This window comes from Sorex araneus, chromosome 2 (assembly GCF_027595985.1).
Source record: "Sorex araneus isolate mSorAra2 chromosome 2, mSorAra2.pri, whole genome shotgun sequence".
NCBI lineage: Eukaryota > Metazoa > Chordata > Mammalia > Eulipotyphla > Soricidae > Sorex > Sorex araneus.
Genome location: NC_073303.1, coordinates 35012998 through 35032148, shown reverse-complemented (window position 1 = coordinate 35032148; position 19151 = coordinate 35012998). Strand labels below are relative to the sequence as shown.

General features: G+C 41.0%; 1 protein-coding gene across 1 annotated transcript in view; it reads left to right on the top strand.

The window, feature by feature from the left end:
- Positions 1–15596, top strand: part of CLPX (caseinolytic mitochondrial matrix peptidase chaperone subunit X) — a 47033-nt gene extending 31437 nt beyond the window's left edge. Inside the window, exons 8-14 of the mRNA XM_004619625.2 lie at positions 432–596; positions 1541–1629; positions 2712–2876; positions 6789–7088; positions 10545–10637; positions 11234–11340; positions 13824–15596. Coding sequence (XP_004619682.1) covers positions 432–596; positions 1541–1629; positions 2712–2876; positions 6789–7088; positions 10545–10637; positions 11234–11340; positions 13824–13914 — 1010 coding nt within the window. The 3' untranslated portion in view covers positions 13915–15596. The remainder of the gene's footprint in view (positions 1–431; positions 597–1540; positions 1630–2711; positions 2877–6788; positions 7089–10544; positions 10638–11233; positions 11341–13823) is intronic.
- Positions 15597–19151: the final 3555 nt, after the last annotated feature.

Sequence of the window (19151 nt, the reverse complement as noted above, 5' to 3'; positions counted from 1 at the left end):
TGGCTAATAATGAAAAAATGTGGGGCCAGAGCAGGTAGGGCGTTTGCCTTGCACATGGCCGACCCACGTTCAATCCCCGGCATCCCATATGGTCCCCCCAGCATCACCAGGAGTGATTCCTGAGCGCAAAGCAGGTGTGACCCCTGAGCATCGCTGGGTGTGACCCAAGAAGAAAAAACAATAATAGAAGTGAAAAGATGTGGGAAAAGCAATTACTGAGGTAGGCTGTGCACGGTCACCTCATGTTGTGGGGGCCTCCCTCCTTGTGGTTGGCCCGTCAGTCCAGCTTATTCAACGCTTCGGCTCAGCTGTGCGGGGATGACAGGGCTACTGACTTTTGCTGAGGGTAGGAGATTTCACAATTCAGTAGAGAAATTGTGTGCACAGCAAATGGACTTTGATAAACTTTCCATTCCTGTTTCTATTCGTAGGTAAAACTCTACTGGCACAAACGCTAGCTAAATGCCTTGATGTCCCTTTTGCTATCTGCGACTGTACTACTTTGACTCAGGCTGGTTACGTGGGTGAAGATATTGAATCTGTGATCGCCAAACTGCTCCAGGATGCCAATTATAATGTAGAAAAAGCTCAGCAAGGTATGATTTAGGCACTGCTTGTCTTGCCCCAGGTATAGGCTTTTGGAAAGGCAGTCTAATATTAATAGATAATATTACTTTGTGTAAAGGAGAGAAATTCTCTGATCACATAAAATTTCTATGTTAAATATTTTCTAGGATACTGATTAAAGGCCACACACTTTGTCTTATTATTGTAAGATTGCAATTAAGGTGAAAAGAGGCCAGGTGACTGTTTGGTCTGTGACATTATTGCTTTTTCTGTGCAGAGAATCCACTGGGAGGGATCCTGGGCTCGGTGCGCTGGCTGGACAGGAGAGTATCTTAGGCCTAAGCTTCAGCAGATTTGCCTGTTGATCTATTGGATATCAAAGATGCGGCATTTCTTCATTATCTCCTGTCTCCTATCCTTATTTCCATGGAAAGCTTGATAGTTTCATATCTATATGGTTTCATGATGAGAAATGGGGCCAAAAACATAACTCGACAGGAGTTTGGTGTACAGACTCCCACGTAATCTGTGTGTGGGAGGCGTGGTTTCAATCTCCAGCGCCACGCATGGTTCCCTGAGTACCTCCAGGCTTGACACCCGAGCAGTAAGCCAGGAGTAGCCCTTGAGCACTACTGGGGGCGGCCCCCAGATTAACAAAATAAGTGAGAAGGAATGGCTATACCTATGACTCCTTTTCCTCTCTGTACTTTTGTCTCAGCTTCCTCAAATAAAGCACCTGAAACAATGGAGTAGGTAACTATTTTCAGAGAATTTTCATAAGCACGTGGTATTCTATAATACATAAACGTTCACCTAAAATGATAATTGGGAGAGATGACAGTATATTTTAGTAATAGACATTGCAAATGTTAGAGTGAATAATTTTGTTCTCTAGCTACATAGACATTTAAAATTGAGGTTATCTTGTGTTTATCTTTTTCATATTATAAATAGAATCCTCCTTAAATTGTAGGAATTGTCTTTCTGGATGAAGTAGATAAGATTGGCAGTGTGCCAGGCATTCATCAATTACGGGATGTAGGTGGAGAAGGCGTTCAGCAAGTAAGCAGTTGAATATTTTGTTCGTCCACTAAAAGGAAGGGAATACATCAGCCTCCCAAATATTGTACGTTTGGTTTCACATTCAATTAGATTCTGTTTTGTTTATTTCTCTCGTCCTAGATTCCACATGCTACTTGAAGGTAGTTTAGGACTTAAGAGAAAGCTGCTGGTGATTTTAAACAGAATTACTGTTCTCAGGAAATTTCAAATATTGTAAAGAACAGAAAAAAAAATTAATTTTTTTGGTTTGTATCTCAAAGACCCACGAAATAAAACATTTTTTTAAAGGAAAATTCCTGCTCTAACTAGACATAAATGAACTTACTCTTTATTTAGAAAATAGAATCAAAGAGCCAGTGTACGGGAAGTACTTACATTACTTATATGCATCTGACCCTGGTTTGAATCCCTGCATTGCATGTGGTCACTAAGAAATGCCGGGTATGACCCCAAAACACACATACACACAAAAAAGAAGGAAATAGGTAAAATAGATACGTAGTTTATTACTTGTAAATCATAAAGTCAAATGGGAAACTGATCTTTTAACGAAAACTAATTATGATATATATAACCTATAGAATAAGGAAAATTGCCTTAGTGTTTGTAACCACGACATATGATACATTCATACTTCTATGCTAACTAAAATGTTTTCATAAAGGCATCTCAAAATACTGATATTCTCAAAGTTTACTAGTGGGCATAGAGTAGGATTTGAATTTAGATGAAATATAAATCTTAACTATTTTCAAATTTTGAATTTTACCACCATGATTGGGTACTGCCTAAAATCACAATTTCATTTTTATTTAAAGTCTGAATTACGTCTGTACTACCAAAAACATTCTCTTAGGTTGAATGTTCCTGAATGTCATAGGGATCTTATCACCATTTCCAATTAGGTGATGAGTGATTGTTGCACAGGACATTGTCATATTAGCTATGGGAATGTGGGGTCTTGCTTTAGTGCTGCTTCTTGATGGTAACCACATATGTTTACCTCATTGAATCCATTATCTAAAGTATAGTAAGTAATGCACTTACATAATGATCCTATAAGTCATTTGTTTTTCATTTAGGGTTTGTTAAAACTATTAGAAGGCACAATAGTCAATGTTCCAGAAAAAAATTCACGCAAACTACGTGGAGAAACAGTGCAAGTTGATACCACAAATGTTCTGTTTGTTGCATCTGGTGCTTTCAATGGTTTAGACAGAATCATCAGCAGAAGGAAAAATGAAAAGGTAAATTTTTTTCAGGGACATTGGAAGTTACAGAGGATGGACATTCAACTTCTGTTCTTTTATCTACTGGATAATTTTTATCTGTTGATTGTTACTGTTTGTGGGGGCCTCTTTCCACAGTGCTCAAGGAAAGGAACCATGTCATTGGTGTCAGGGATCAAGCTCAGGGCCTTACACAGGGCTCACAAACTCAGGGCTGCACCCCTTAAGCTCTCTCCCCGCCTCAGTTGTGTATTTCCAAGTGTTGATTTTTTTTTCTTTTTGGGTCACACCCAGCAATGCACAGGGGTTACTCCTGGCTCATGCACTCAGAAATTACTCCTGGTGGTGTTCAGGGGACATTATGGGAAGCTGGGAATCGAACCTGGTTTGGCCACATGCAAGGCAAATGTCCTGCCTGTTGTGCTACTGCTCCAGTCCCGAGTTGATTTTCTTAAAGCATGCCAGAATTATATTTCTCTTCCCCCCTCTCCCCCCGCCCCTCCAAATGACTCAGCTTTGCACGGACATCTGGGAGAATCTTCTGGAACTTGTTGATTTCTTTCGAAGTTTATTTATGAGTCTCTGGATCATGGCTGGTGAATGAGCAGTCATGGTGCTGAAGATGGTTTTTGGGCATGACTGCATGGACTTCCAGGTGTACAGGGAGAAGGGGGAGGTAGCCCATCCCAACTCTGTGAAAGGGAGATTTCAGCCACAAAACTTGCATACCAGTTTTTCAGCAGATTAATTTCTGGTTGAGGCTTATTCCGAGCAGTGGGATTTGGCTTCAAAATTATATTTCTTTGTTAATTTCCAGAGTCATACATTGAAATATTTCTAAATATCATCTATATATAGGCCTTTATTTTATTATTTGGGGTGGGAAGAATTGGGACTAACCCTAGCAGTGTTCAGGGCTTACTCCTGGCTCTGTGCTTAGGGAGCTCAGGAACCATGTCAGGTGCCAGGGGTCAGACCCAAAACAGTCCACATGCCAGACAAGTGCTTTACCTGCTGTACTGTCGCTCTGGCCCCACACTGCCACAGTTTTCCTGTATGTTTGTCCTTCAGTGCCAGCTGTCATGCTTAGACAATGGATTTATTATTAGATTACCGTATTATATAAAATCTTAGAGGTATAGGTTAATGCATCTGTATATATATATATATATATATATATATATATATATAGAGAGAGAGAGAGAGAGAGAGAGAGAGAGAGAGAGAGAGAGCTTGCCACAACCAACAGCAAAATTCTAGTGCCAGCCCACTACCATTGAGGGTAGTTCCCTAACCTGCCAAAAAAAGTATTCTTTTTTTTGTTTTTTGTTTTTGTTTGTTTGGGGACCACAGCTTGCTTGCTCAGAGGTTATTCCTGGCAGGGCTCAGGGGACCATATGAAGTGCTGGGGATCAAACAGAGGTCAGCCATGTGCAAGGAAAGTGCCGACAGGCTGTATTACCTCCAGCCCACAACTTTTTTCTTTCTTCTCTTACTTTTTTTGGCAGCGTTAGGGAACTACCCTCAATGGAGCTCAGGGCTTACTCCTGGCTCTGTGCTCAAGAATTACTCCTGTTAGAAGGGAATGCCCTGCCACAGTGGCAGGGTGGGGTGGGGGGAGATGGGAGTGGGGAGGGTGGGAGGGACTCCGGGTTTACGGGTGGTGGAGAATGGGCACTGGTGAAGGGATGGGTTCCCGAACTTTGTATGAGGGAAGTATAAGCACAAAAGTGTATAAATCTGTAACTGTACCCTCACGGTGATTCTCTAATTAAAAATAAATAAATTATAAAAAGGAAAAAAAAAAAAAAAGAATTACTCCTGTTAGTTTTCGGGGAATCATATGAGGTGCCAGGGATCAAACCCAGGTCCAGCGCTTGCAAGGCATGTACTTTACCCACTGTACTGTCGCTTCAGCCCCATGGAGCTCTCAGTGTTAGTCCGCAGAACACCTTGGCCCCCAGAGCCCTACTGGATGGCCTGGGTGACCCCCAGCACTGCTGGGTCTAGGAGTTCCCCCCCCCCCAGCTGTGTTCCACTCACAGCCGGGTGAGTGTTGCTGGGCTCCCCAGGACTACTTAAGAGGTCCCCTAATGGGAAAAAACCACATTGTTTAAGAAGTACTTGTAGATACAGAATAAGCATGTATGTATCTATGCACTTGTAATTCGTTTGGGGAGGGGTCTGGTTGCCAGGGGTGCTTAGAAGTCTTAGAGGTCTGGTCCTCGTTTGGTGCTTGTGTTCACTCAGTATTCAGGGCAGAAAGTGGGACCCTGGGTCTCCTGCATGCATGGCAAGCACTCGGCCCCGGGGACCCTTGTATACATCACCATGTGCACCAGCACACTAAATAGGGTGAAATACTTGAGTGAAAGGTGTTTTGCTTTCTGACACATGGTACAAGTTTAGAGAACTGGGAGACTTAGAGTCCTCCCTGCCCCCCTTCCCTTCCCTTTGTTGCAGTGTACCAGGGGTTGAGTATTTGGAGATACAGAGACCTCACCAGCCGGGCTGGGGATTATACTGAGCAGCAGTGTGGGGTGTGTTAGGATCAGACTCCTTACTGAGCCACATCCCAGCAAAGGAATGGGTGTGTTGTTGATGTTGTTGTTGTTGTTCTTGGGCCATACCCAGCAGTGCTCAGGGCTTACTTCTGCCTCTGTACTCAGAAATTACTCCTGGCAGTTCTCAGGAACCAATTGGGATGCAGGAAATGAAACCTGGGTTGGCTTTGTGCGAGGCAGGTACCTTACCCACTGCGGTTTAGCTCCAGCCCTAGGAACAGACTCTTCTCATACACACTGTGCTTTTGAGGAGTGGGGGGTGAGTGAGGCGGTGCCAAGGGCCAGACCCAGAGCCTCCCCAGACAAGCCGTATGCTCTCTCACTGAGCCCCCTCTCGTGCTTTTGATAAAAACTCGATGACATTTCAAAATGGAACTTGCTGACAGTTTCCTGAAATATAGCAAAATCTTTAGTCACCCGAGTGCACAGCGAAGTTAGCATTCTTGTTTAAGTCATATTTATACATTTATTATAAAATATAAATTATTCTAATGTATAAATTTGTGTATACAGCCCCAGAATCATGGTGTTGATCAAATGCTTATGTAAGATTTAAGACATTTGTGGAAAATTTCTATGTAAGGCTGCTTGTTCCGTAGGCAGTCCTGCTATACTATTAAATTAACTTTGGTTGCAGATTAATTATTTTCTTTAAATTTTCACAGTTCTTGTACATTGTGGAAACCATACTAGAGGTCTCAGGAAATGCTGTAACATCTGAGTTCTAAGGGACTTCCCTTCAGAGATCTTATTTGTCAACTTTCACTAGGGATTTTTCTTTGACAGTATATAGTGCTTTTGTTTTTATTTTTTTCATCTCTGAAAGCAGATAAATCTGAATTCACATTCTGACTACTGCTTAAGTGGGGTGTTTTGGGATAGGGTGTCCCAAAACCCAAAATAATAATAATAATAATAACAACAAAAGAATAATATATCAAAGCTCAGCTACTTGATGATCCGTTGTCTGCCTTGGGGAGCTGGTACAATTTATTATATATTCTTGGACTTTATGCTATAGTGATGCTTTTAGTTAAGAAAAAATTAATTCAACTTTTTTAGTGAAGCAATATAGTTTTTATTGAAAGGAACTTACTTAGAAAGATGTGAGAGGAGAAAAAGAGTAGAGAGTAGAGAGAAACACATGTTCATGAGAGAACATGGGCTTCTCCGGAGTTGAAAGGCCTTAATCCAATTCTGAAATGTCTCATGTTCCAGTTTCCTTAAACACCCTTACCTGCTCTGAGCCAGTTTCTTTGTGAAATGTGGATAATGATCCCTTTATTCTGTTAGAGAGACCACGTGAGTTCCCCCAGGGAGCCCCTCCCTGCGGTGTCCCTGCAGTCATCTCCCTTCTCTTTGGCAGTACCTGGGCTTTGGAACACCCTCAAATCTGGGCAAGGGCAGGAGGGCTGCCGCCGCTGCTGACCTCGCCAACCGGAGCGGAGAATCCAACACTCACCAGGACATTGAAGAAAAGGACCGTCTGTTACGTCACGTGGAAGCCAGAGACCTCATTGAGTTCGGCATGATTCCTGAGTTTGTGGGTCGGTTGCCTGTGGTGGTCCCTTTGCACAGCCTTGATGAGAAAACACTTGTGCAGATCCTGACCGAGCCGCGTAATGCCGTCATTCCCCAGTACCAGGCGCTGTTCAGCATGGACAAGGTGAGGTTTCAGTTTTCCGTCCTTAGGTGCTTTCTCATAGTAAGGCTATTCTTTGCTTCCTGTTCTTGCACTTGAAACTGCATAAATTGACCGATCGATAAAAAATAATCCTGGCCTGGGGCTGGAACAATAATACCACAGTGGGTAGGGTGTTTGCCTTGCACGCGGCCGACCCAGGTTCGATTCCCAGCATCCCATATGGACCCCTGTGCATCGCTGGATGTGACCCAAAAAGCAAAATAATAATAATAATAATAATAATAATAATAATAACAATAATAATAAATCCTGGCCTATCTCATATTAAATAGGAATCTGGAGTAGAGCCAGGGAAAGAATATTGTGTAATATGAGACATTTCAGATTTGGATTAAGGCCTTTCGACTCTGGAGACGCCCATGTTCTCTCTTGAACATATATTTCTCTCTATTCTTTTCACTCTTTTTCTGCTCTCACATCTTTCTAAATAAGTTTCTTTCAATAAAAACTATTTTGCTGGGGCTGGAGCGATAGTACAGCGAGTAGGGTGTTTGCCTTTCACACAGCCGACCCAGCTTCCATTCCCAGCATCCCATATGGTCCCTGGAGCACTGCCAGGAGTAATTCCTGAGTGCATGAGCTAGGAGTAACCCTTATGCATAACCGGGTGTGACCCAAAAAGAAAAAATAAATAAATAAAAAACAAAACAAAACCAAAAAAAAGATTTTGCTTTACTAAAGAAGTTGGATTAGTTTTTTCTTAACTAAAAGCATCACTAGCATAAAGTACAAATATAATAAACTGTACCAGTGCCCCAAGGTAGACAACATCATAAAGTAGTTGAGCTTTGATGTATTCTTCTTCTTTTTATTATTATTATTATTATTATTATTATTTTGGGTTTGGGGACATACCCTGTGGTTGTCCAGGCTTACTCCTGGCTTTACACTCAATAATCATTCCTGGTGGTGCTCAGGGTACCATATGGACGCTGGGGATCAAACCTGGGTCTACTGTGTGCAAGGCAAGCACTCTACTCACGTACTTTCACTCCCGCTTGAATTATTTTGTTTGTTTGTTTTCTAAATGTTGTTTATATTTAATTTTTTAATTTTATTTTTATAAAGTAGTTCACAATATTTGATTACATTTAATATTTGAACACCAATCCCACCACCATTATACCTTCCCACCATCATATTTTGGATGTTTCCATTCCAAACCCCAACCCCTGCCCCAAAGCAGAACCGAAATAATTTATTTTGTATTGTTTGTTACGAATAAACTGCTGAAAATGCTCCAAAAAGCTTTCCTTAGAGGAGAGTATGTGAAGATTGTTGTATTTCACCCAGGCACCATTAAGCCCTTGTATAAGAGACTACTAATATGTTGTTAAAGGTTGAGCCTTTTGTGCATATATATCTAAATGTCTGTAAAAATATATTTCCCTCTAAGATTGCCTTCTACTTTAAACCCCATCAAATGTGGTGCGCTACTCTTGGAATATGAGTGGTGTGAGGTATGAGATGTCACGAGGTTGTGGTTGAGGCTCTGCCTGAGCGTGTGGAGAGCAGCCAAGAGCATGGCAGTGATTGAGTTCTGGAGGCTTTTGGCTGCTGGGGTTGGGTCCCTTGGGGCGGAGAGGGGCCTCACCTGTTCCCCTCCAGGGTGCCCCGAATGAAATAGCCTGTGCGGGGTCCAGTGGCATGGCTATGGTGAGTCGGGTTGTTTTGTTTTGTTTTGTTTCTTTTTGGGTCACACCTGGCAATGCTCATGGGTTCCTCCTGACTCTGCACTCTGGAATTACTCCTGGCGGTGCTCGGGGGACCCTATGGAATGCCGGGGATTGAACCCAGGTCGGCTGTGTGCAAGGCAAATGCCCTACCCACTGTATTATCGCTCTGGCCCCAGTGAGTCGTTTTATGCTCTTTTGAGAGAAGGACAATTAGTGTCTGGAACATGACCGTTGGTGAGATTATCTGCCTGCCTGAATTTTTATATTTTAAATGCTTTTATTGCGTTTTAAATGATTTATCTTCCATTTTATTAGTTCCCCTGTCTACTTTTCTCTCTGTAACCAGACCATTGGTGATCATTTATGCCCATGCATTTAATCGTGGAGTAGATACTTTAGGTTTTATGAAGTTGGTATCTCTAAATATCAGCCCCTGCTTCATTACCACTACTTCATGTCAAAGATGCTTTCATTCTTCACCTTGCCCTACACATTTTGTTTCTTAATTATTTGTCTTCCTGTCTGAAATCTGTCTTTGATGACCACCACCACGTAGATACTTCCCATTTTTGTTCTAGGATGGATCACTTTAAAATTGTTGATCTGCAGTGCACAAGTAGGTCATGAGCTCTTCATATCCATCATGTGCATAAGCACAAGCTGATTATTTTCCCCTCTTGAAAATCCTGCAGTGTCCCCTTGCCTTACTCAGACTCTCACAGTCTCCCTTAGCACCAGGCATGGGGCGAATACACCTTGCTAAGTGCTGAGCAGCTGCCATCCAAAAGACGATAAACACGATTCCTAGAGGGGGAAGAAAGTGTCTGATTCATAACACCTTTATAACACAAGTATCGAATAACATTCTAGAGCGTCTGTGTTAACTGGAAAACCTCAAGGAATGAGGAAAAACCTGGGATTTTCCACACTGATTTTTCCTCGTAGGTTAATGGATAGAAACAAATGCTTTTTGAAGACAAGGAAGATAGTTATCTCCATTAACTATTACATTTTCTGGTAAACATGAGTAACACAAAATTGTTTCATATCAATCTCCTGTGAATTAAATGATTCCAAAGTATTTTGATTTCGAGGAATATATTCTCAATAATTTGAACCCTGCTTTAAAATGTATAGTAATTTAGAGACTTGTGTAAAGTTTAACCTAGGTCTAAGGATAAGAGGGTTATTAGTGGTCCTTTTTAAAAGATTGATACGTCAGGCTAGAGTGATCAATAACAGATGGATCAAGGAGCTGGAAAGAAGCACAATGGGCAGGGTGCTTGCCTTGCACATGGCTGACCCGGGTTTGATCCCTGGCAATCCATCTGGTCCCCTGAGTCCTGAGCCCAGAGCCACAAGTAAGCCCTGCGCACCTGTGGATATGGTCCCCCAACCACTCTCCCCCTCACCCCGCAGCCAAATAAGAAAAAGAGAGAAAAGGGGTCGGTATAGTGGCCTAATGACCTTAGAGATCATGTTTCTCCAAAAAGTTGATGAGGTTGCTGAAAGGGGTAGGATCGGTGAAGACAAGGCAGTCTATGTGATACTTTATTTTGAATTAAAGTTTGAATTAGTGAACATAGCCCTTTGGAACATTTCTTTTTGAAACCAGGACTTTAGTTCTTTTCCGTTCAAAAAAGGTCAGTAGTGGAGGTAGGTAGTGGAAGTACATTAAATGTTACAGTAGAACAATTTCAGGCAACACCTGAGCTCTCACTTCTCTGTCATGTCTTTGCAGTGTGAACTAAATGTCACTGAGGATGCTTTGAAGGCCATAGCCAGGCTGGCACTAGAACGAAAGACGGGTGCACGTGGCCTCCGATCCATAATGGTGAGTTGGCACTATCTTACAGAAACCCAACTATTTCGTAGTCTGAGTGTTGAGAATATCAAGCCCTTCCTGTTTTCCTTTTGAAAATATATCCAAACAATTAACCTAATATTTTGTGATTTTTGTTTGTTTACATGTCTTAATAGATTTTTTTCTTCTTTTAAAAAATTTTAATTATTCAATATGCCAAAAACAGTAACAAGAAGTCTCACTTGGAGACGTTACTGGTGCCCGCTCTAGCAAACGAATGAGCAATGTGATGACAGTGATACAGTGACAGTGATACTGTGAGTTACAGAGTTACAAAGTTGTTGTGGTTGTTGTTTTTTAATGGAAGGCTTTGGGACCACACCCAGCAATGTGGTGCTGGGCGCCAGTGACCAAACCTGGGTCAGCCACATGCAAAGCAGACGCTCTGGCCACTGTTTATCATTCTGGCCCTACATTACCTTTTTCTTAAAAAAAATATTCAATTCTTGGTACATAACAGGGACTTAATGATAATGGAGTTAATGAATTCAGTGGCCCATAGAATACAGATATTTTTAGTGTAAACTTTAAAGTTTTCCGTGTGATTTACTTTTTTATCTCTTTAGGAAAAGCTGTTACTAGAACCAATGTTTGAAGTCCCTAATTCTGATATTGTATGTGTGGAGGTTGACAAAGAAGTAGTGGAAGGGAAAAAGGAACCAGGATACATCCGGTAATGTATTGTAAAGCAAGGACAAAGCTAAAGCTTTATAGCTCCTTACTGACACAGTTTATCAGTCTGTCATGAAAACTGTATAAAATTCTTATAAGGGAATAATATAAATTTTATGTAGAAAAATATTGTAGAATTTGTTTACAAAATAATGTTTGCTAATCTTTGAAAATAGATCTCCAAATAATTCTGCCTCTAGAGCTGTGACTCAGCTGAAGAGATGGAAAGGAACTGTTCTGCTAATTCTCTAATTTGCGAATGGCTTGTCTCAGACCTTTCACAAAATTTACTTTGTTGACATAACTTTCCTCTTTTATCAGTTGACAAATTTAATGCATCTTTCATGCTTGATTCTTCTATTCCAAGGTTCAGAAACTTTTTCATAAAGAGCTAAATATTTTAGGGCCATACTGTCTATGTCACACTGTGTCACACTACCTACGTAGCATGAAAGTAGCCAGAAGCAGTCCATAAACCAACATTATTTCTGATCCAAGAAATCTTCATCCAGCATACCATTAGGGGGTGGGACAAAGCTCAGTGGGAGACCCTGGGTTTGATTCCCTGCAGCACACACACACAAGCACATGCATACACACGTGCACACACTGGACTTTATTTTACTTAATTGACCCCTGACTTAGTTAATAAATACTATTATAAATACTATTATATAGTTCTTGATATCAGTGGTACTTAAAATACAGATTTGTTTTACTAGGTCATGGGGTATATATATATGTATATATATATATATATATATATATATTTTTCTTTTTGGGTCACACCTGGCAATGCACAGGGATTACTCCTGGCTCTGCACTCAGGAATCACCCCTGGTGGTGCTCAGGGGACCATATGGGATGCTGGGAATCGAACCTGGGTCGGCTGTGTGCAAGGCAAACGCCCTACCTGCTGTGCTATCACTCCAGCCCCGTCATGGGGTATATTTTATGTTCACTTTTCTTCCTTTCCCCCCCAGATTTTAGCCAAAATAAACTGGCAGTGTTTAGGGGCTACTCCTGCTGTCTCTGGCTCTGTTGCAAGACAGTTGCTTCCAGCAGTGCTCAGGAGACCATGCAGTGCTGGGAATCAGAGCTGCACCTCTGGAGCAAGACATGCACACGGCCCTTTGAGCTGTCTCCTGTTTCCTTATCTCTCAGAATAACTTGAAGGAAGTTTTGATTTAATTTGGACAGTTAATTCAAATAGACATGTCTTATTTAAGGCTATTAGCATAGTATAACGCTTCATTTCTTTTTTACTATATGGCTTTAAAAGGTATTCCTGTCATCGTTTCGATTAATACGAATGGAGTTGGGTTTGTTCAGAAGGTATCAACTTCTTTACCTGTGCTTATGTCACGCATTTGAGTTGAGATGGTTGTTTCTAAAAAGAGCAAGTTTTAATAAACAAGAGGTCAACTTCTTTAGTTTGTTAGATTCTATTTTGCTGGAGAAGTGGGTTTGTTTTTTTGGGGAAGCCTCTCCAGCAGTGCCAGAGGCCATCAGGGCTATCCCCAGTAGTAATCAGAGACTGTAATGTGGGAGATCAGACCTGGGCCCTGTGTTTGCCAGCCATATGTGCCACCGCTTTGAGCCCTGAAGAAATAGATTAGGGGGAAAATTGTTTTTGTGTTTTATAGGGGTCACTTGCAGTGGCAATTGAATCTCATGGTCTGTGGCACCAGGGCCAGAGATGCTTAAGGTGCCCCCACGCATACCCCTGGTGGTGCTGGGGGCAGGGGAGTAGACAGAGGCAAGGCAAGTGCCTTACCTCTTGTAGTAGGCCTTCACACTTCAAGACTTACCTCTTTATTTCAGTGATACATGTTAGAGAAAATACTTGAAAAACCACATCTAATTCCACAAATACTGTCGGTAAAGTTTATATGATGCACTCTAATACTTTGTACCTAAGACCCCAATTTAGGTTCTAATAGTAAAATCAAATTTTGAAAAATTAAATACTCTGTTTCTATACATAAAGTCACCATTCATTGACCAGTGTTGTCTAAATCTATTCAGAATACTAAATACTTTTATATCTCTACTGGCAAATGAAAAATAAAGGACTTAGCAGTAAGATGATAACAGCATTATGAGTTATTCTGTTGGTTGATGTCAGTTTTTGAAGATGTGACTGCTTTAAGTTTGTTAAATATTGTATAGAACAATTACAAACCGAAGTCTGTAACTAAAACCATAAAATATTCAATTACTCAAGTTTTCATTGATTTTATTCGTATTTTTTGTACAAATTTTATTTGCATTGTTTTGTACAAAGAAGAAAAAATACATGGAAAATTCTTGCAACTGTTGATGTGTGATCTAAATGTCTCCTCTACTTCACCAAGTAAATCTTAATATCACAAGGTGCTCTTAATGTTTTCTTTTTGTGTGCAGCAAAGCTAAGTAGGTTAATGAGTGTAAAAATCATATTTACTCTTACTTTTTTATTGAAACAAAGCCATTCTGTTGTAGGGCTGCAACGAAGGAATCGTCTGAGGAGGAGTATGACTCGGGAGTGGAAGAGGAAGGGTGGCCTCGCCAGGCAGATGCTGCCAACAGCTGAACTGCGGGCGCGGCTGCCCTGTGTGTAAAGCGTTTCCTCCTCACTAGGGTCGTGACTGTCTTTTCCGTTTGCCATTAAAACCAGTGGATCTCTCTTGGATATCATACATGGTCAGAGCCTTTAAGATAAAAATCAGATCATGTATATTATGTAACATCACATTGATTTATACAGAGAACATTGTGTGGACTTTAATGACACAGTGTTTAGAGATTTAAAAAAAAAGTATATTATTTTGGTTCCATTTTTTAAAAAATATGCTTTAACAAAATTCTCAGCCGTTCTTTTAAGCAATGCAGGTATTGCAGTAACTCGATTTTACAATAATGTTACTCTACAAATGGGAAAATAAATTGAAAATTAGGGTATAGTTCTTGAGTTTAACCACATTTGTTTCCTGAAAATGAGAATTTTATTCATTGGGAATAAAAGGAATAGATAGTTTCCAAGTAGTCAAACATTTTATGGGAAAGAATCCCCCCACCTCAAATTTCATGGACAAAGGAAACACCCCACCACCACCACCACCACCACCATATTTTGTTGATTTGTTTAGCTGCATTCTTAGTTTTAATCTGCTAATGCATGACACTAACTCCCCAACCGGTACTGTGAGAGAGAATTATTCTTGTGAACTAAATTGATTGTCATCTTTGAATCAGAAATGAGCAGATGAAATCGAAGTCTGTCTTAAATCATTGGGAAAGATTACCTATACATCTAATTCTGAAAGTAGGATGTAGCATCAGGCAAACATCTGTGTGCTAGACAAAATAAAATGTCCTATTTTATAATAGTTCACTTACCTAAAAGTACTTTGCTCATTTTGCTTTTTGATGCTGGATATTTCTTTGGCTTCAGAGAACATTTTTTAAAAATCTGTTTTGCTTGCAGCATAAATTAATGTGTTAACACTAAAATGTGTTACTAACCCCCATTATAGAATAAAACTAAACAGTTGGAGAAATTTGGAAGACTTAAAAATGAAATGGTTTTACTTGATTCCATAAATTAATTACTAAAATATTTGGTTACCTTTTAATCCTTTATCATCTAGAATTCTGTTACAAGTTTCTGTATTAGTCACTTAGTTCAGCCTCATTTGAAATTGTTAAAATCAGAGTACATTTAAATATCTGTCTTTAATTTTTTTGGTTAATAGACTTGATTTTTCTGTTACTCCTTAGGAAAAGAACCTTAAGCTGTTAGGAAATTCTAAGTCCTGTTGATGAAGAGTTGGGCTTTCTGTGATGTAATGTAGTAAGAGACGTGAGAGATACCGTTAATGACTGGAATAGGACCAGAAATGTACTTCATTTGCAGGGTGTTGAAAACTGGTTGCTTTAGTATGAAACAAACAGGCTATTCCTTCTTTGTCTCTCTAGTAATCCTTAAAGGTCTTCTCAGGAAATCTGTCATATATAACTGTTCATTATCTTTCTCTTATAGCATCATCATTTTCCTTTTTGTAGAGTGAAATTTGGAGTAGCTTCTAAAGATATTAAGGGTACTCTTCCAGAGATGGACTGGAAGACACATGTGACTACACAACAACTCACACTTGGTTTTGGAAGTTGTTAACAAGGCATAATCGATGTTTTTAAATCAAACACAACTGAGTATATCTACAATTTGTATCTTGGAACATATGTTCTGGCATTTGAATAAAACAAAAGGACTAAATGAAAGTGTGGTGGTTTGTCCATAATGTGCCAGTTTTAAGAAACTACTTTGTTCTTTGTTCTAATGATTGCTTAGTTCTATTGAAGTGCCTTATTGGTCTGAGAAGTTCTACTAGTTGTAGTTTCCACAGCAAAAAGCTAATCAAGATTATGTTGAACTTTCACTCAAAATCGGTGTTCTGCATGGGCCTCACACTAGGGATCATGATCACGATCATGAAATCCCATTGATTGTCGAATTTCTCTAGTGGTCTCAGTAACCTCTCATTCGTCCTATCCCTTAGATTTTAGAAGCCTCTCTCTACTCGGCCTTCCCAATGATGCTGCATTGGAGGCTCTTTCAGGGTCAGGGGAATGAGATCCAGCTTGTTACTGGCTTTGGCGTATGGATACATCACGGGAAGCTTGTGAGGCTCTCCCATGTGGACAGGAAACTCAGTAGCTTGCTAGTTTCTCTCAGAGGGAGAAGTAGGTTATAAGATATTACACGGCCGCTTTGCCGCCGCGCATTTCTAGGAGCTTGCTCTTAAGTCTCTGGATGTTGGCCGTTGATGGGATTTCACACACCTGGGTTCCTCTGCCGGTACCTTCATGCGTGAGGCTTGTCTGAACGTGTGGAGAGGGGTCTTGAGCATGGCTGTGGCTAGGTTCCGGTGGTCTTCGGCCACCAGGAGCTCTGCTTGGGGCGGGGAGGGAAGCTGGAGCCCATCCCCTCCAAGGGGCCCAGGGAAGGACAGCCAGGCATACAGGCAAGAGACACTAGGGATACAGGAAGTTTATTAGCTAACAGGGATGCAAACATGAACCAGTCATTATAGCAATGGAAGTGAGATGGGGACCAGGTCTGGTGGCACAGAAGTTAGGAAGAACAATTTAGAAGAACAAGTAGGAGTTTGCCAGAGAGTGTTAATGAGAATAAAAGTTTCAGAAATACAAAACAACTAGGGCACTTGAGGAGTTGATAAATAGGCTGAAAGATGACTTTTGTGATACACTACCTTCTCATCCAACTGAGGACTTTGCCTGTTTCATGGAAAAACCAAATTATAAGATGATGGAATTCATCAATATTTCTACCTCCAGCTGCCCAATCCTTTATTTTTCTTTGCCATGCCATGGTTTGAACCCAGAGCTTCACACATGAAAGTACCTTACGACTGAGTCACTGCCCTGCTCTGTAGTGCCCAGTTCTTTCTAGTTAAAACTGAGGAATTCCCCTTATCAAAACTAAGTCTGCATCATGTGAGGACACCCCACCTGCCCCTCTCTTTTTGAAGACTTCTTTGTTTCTTACAATCTTTTGTAATGGCCTCCTTCCTCTCCTGAAGCATTCCCAGCAGTTACAAACTCTGCCCAGTAATTCCTGTTCTGTCTCAGGTCCCAAGCTTATCCTTCACATCTTTCCCACATAAATCCACTAGAATGAGATGTGTCTCCAGAAAGTGAAAGCAGCATCTACCATAGGGCTTCCTGTTTTTGGTATTCCATACATTTTGTTTTCGGGGGAGAGGGTTTGGGGATATAGCTTAGTGCTCAGGGGTCATCCCTAGCAGTGCTTGGGGACTCTCGGTGGTGCCAGGGATTGATCAGGGTTAGCTGCATTTGTTTTAAACAGGTTTATTGTTTGAAACATTTAAATAGAATGTCCTATTTGCCAGACTAAACTAATTTTGTACAGAAAATACCAGGCATTATTAAAATCAGGAGAGCTGGATAACATTAGATTTGTGGCTTAGATTGTTGGGGGGGTAAAGTGAGGAAGATGAGGGAAACAGGAAGAAAGTCCTGTCATATCACTTCTTTAGCACTAGCTCCCCATTTATCTCTTATCTGTTGCCTTTTTGAGAAAATAACTATGAAGTCAGTAGTTTTAGACATTTCAGTATCCCAATACCAATCCCACCACCACTGCAGCACCTTCTCACCACCATTATTTCCAATTTTCCCAGCCCCCTTTGAGCCTGTCCCCATAGCAGGACCTCAATGATTTATTTTACATTGCTTGTTATAAATAATGTGCTAAAGGAATGATCAAAAAATGCTTCCTTAGAAGAAAGTTAGTGAAGACCATTGTATCTCACGATGGAGCCCTTAAGCCCTTAATTACTAAAATGTTACAGGTTAGCCTTTTGTATTAATCGAGATGGTTGCCTTCTACATTATATCTCATCAAATCCGTTGTGCTACTCCTGGTTTATCAGTGTTAGAGTTTGAGATGTCACGTCGCCAAAATCACAGCCGAGCACTCCAGGGTGTCCAAATTTTCTGTTTTGTTGTTGTTTTAATTTTGGGGTCACACCCAGCAATGCACAGGATTTACTTCTGGTTCATGTACTCAGGAATTACTCCTGGTGGTGCTCAGGGGGCCATATGGGATGCTGAGAATCTGGGTCGGCCACCTGCAGGGCAAACATCCTACCCACTGTGCTATCGCTCCAGCCCCGTGTGTCCAAAATTTCTAAGGGGGTGATACAGCTAGAGTTAAATTCTTTTTTTTTTTTTTAAGGAGATTGCCAACTTTATTATATGGAATTATTAAAAGCACAAATTATTCAGTCAATTTAATTCAATGCAATGAAACCTAGCATATTGATTGTACATCACCAAAGGCAAAGCACTTTTCTAGGCCCAAGGCACTCAGAAGTACTTAAAGAAGGTCATGTTCCTACATAATCTTTTTTTTTTTTTAATTTATTTATTTTTAATTAGAGAATCACCGTGAGGGTACAGTTACAGATTTATACACTTTTGTGCTTATACTTCCCTCATACAAAGTTTGGGAACCCATCCCTTCACCAGTGCCCATTCTCCACCACCCGTAAACCCAGTGTCCCTCCCACCCTCCCCAATCCCATCTCCCCCCCACCCCACCCTGCCACTGTGGCAAGGCATTCCCTTCTGTTTTCTCTCTCTAATTAGCTGTTGTGGTTTGCAATAAAGGTGTTGAGTGGCCGCTGTGCTCAGTCTCTAGCCCTCATTCAGCCCGCAACTCCCTTCCCCCACATGGCCTTCGACTACAATGTAGTTGGTGATCGCTTCTCTGAGTTGACCTTTCCCCGGAACGTGAGGCCAGCCTCGAAGCCATGGAGTCAACCTCCTGGTACTTATTTCTACAGTTCTTGGGTGTTAGTCTCCCACTCTGTTATTCTATATACCATAGATGAGTGCAATCTTTCTATGTCTGTCTCTCTCTTTCTGACTCATTTCACTCAGCATGAAACTTTTCATGCCCATCCACTTGACTACAAAATTCTTGACCTCCTTTTTTCTAACAGCTGCATAGTATTCCATTGTATAGATGTATCAAAGTTTCCTCAACCAGTCATCCGTTCTGGGGCATTCGGGTTTTTTCCAGATTCTGGCTATTGTAAACAGTGCTGCGATGAACATACATGTGCAGATGTTGTTTCGATTGTACTTTTTTGCCTCTCTGGGATATATTCCCAGCAGTGGTATTGCTGGGTCAAATGGGGCTAGAGTTAAATTCTTAACTGACTGGTGGCTTTGGTGCGTGTATGTTATTGTCGGACTTCCAGAGGTACAGGGAGATGGGGT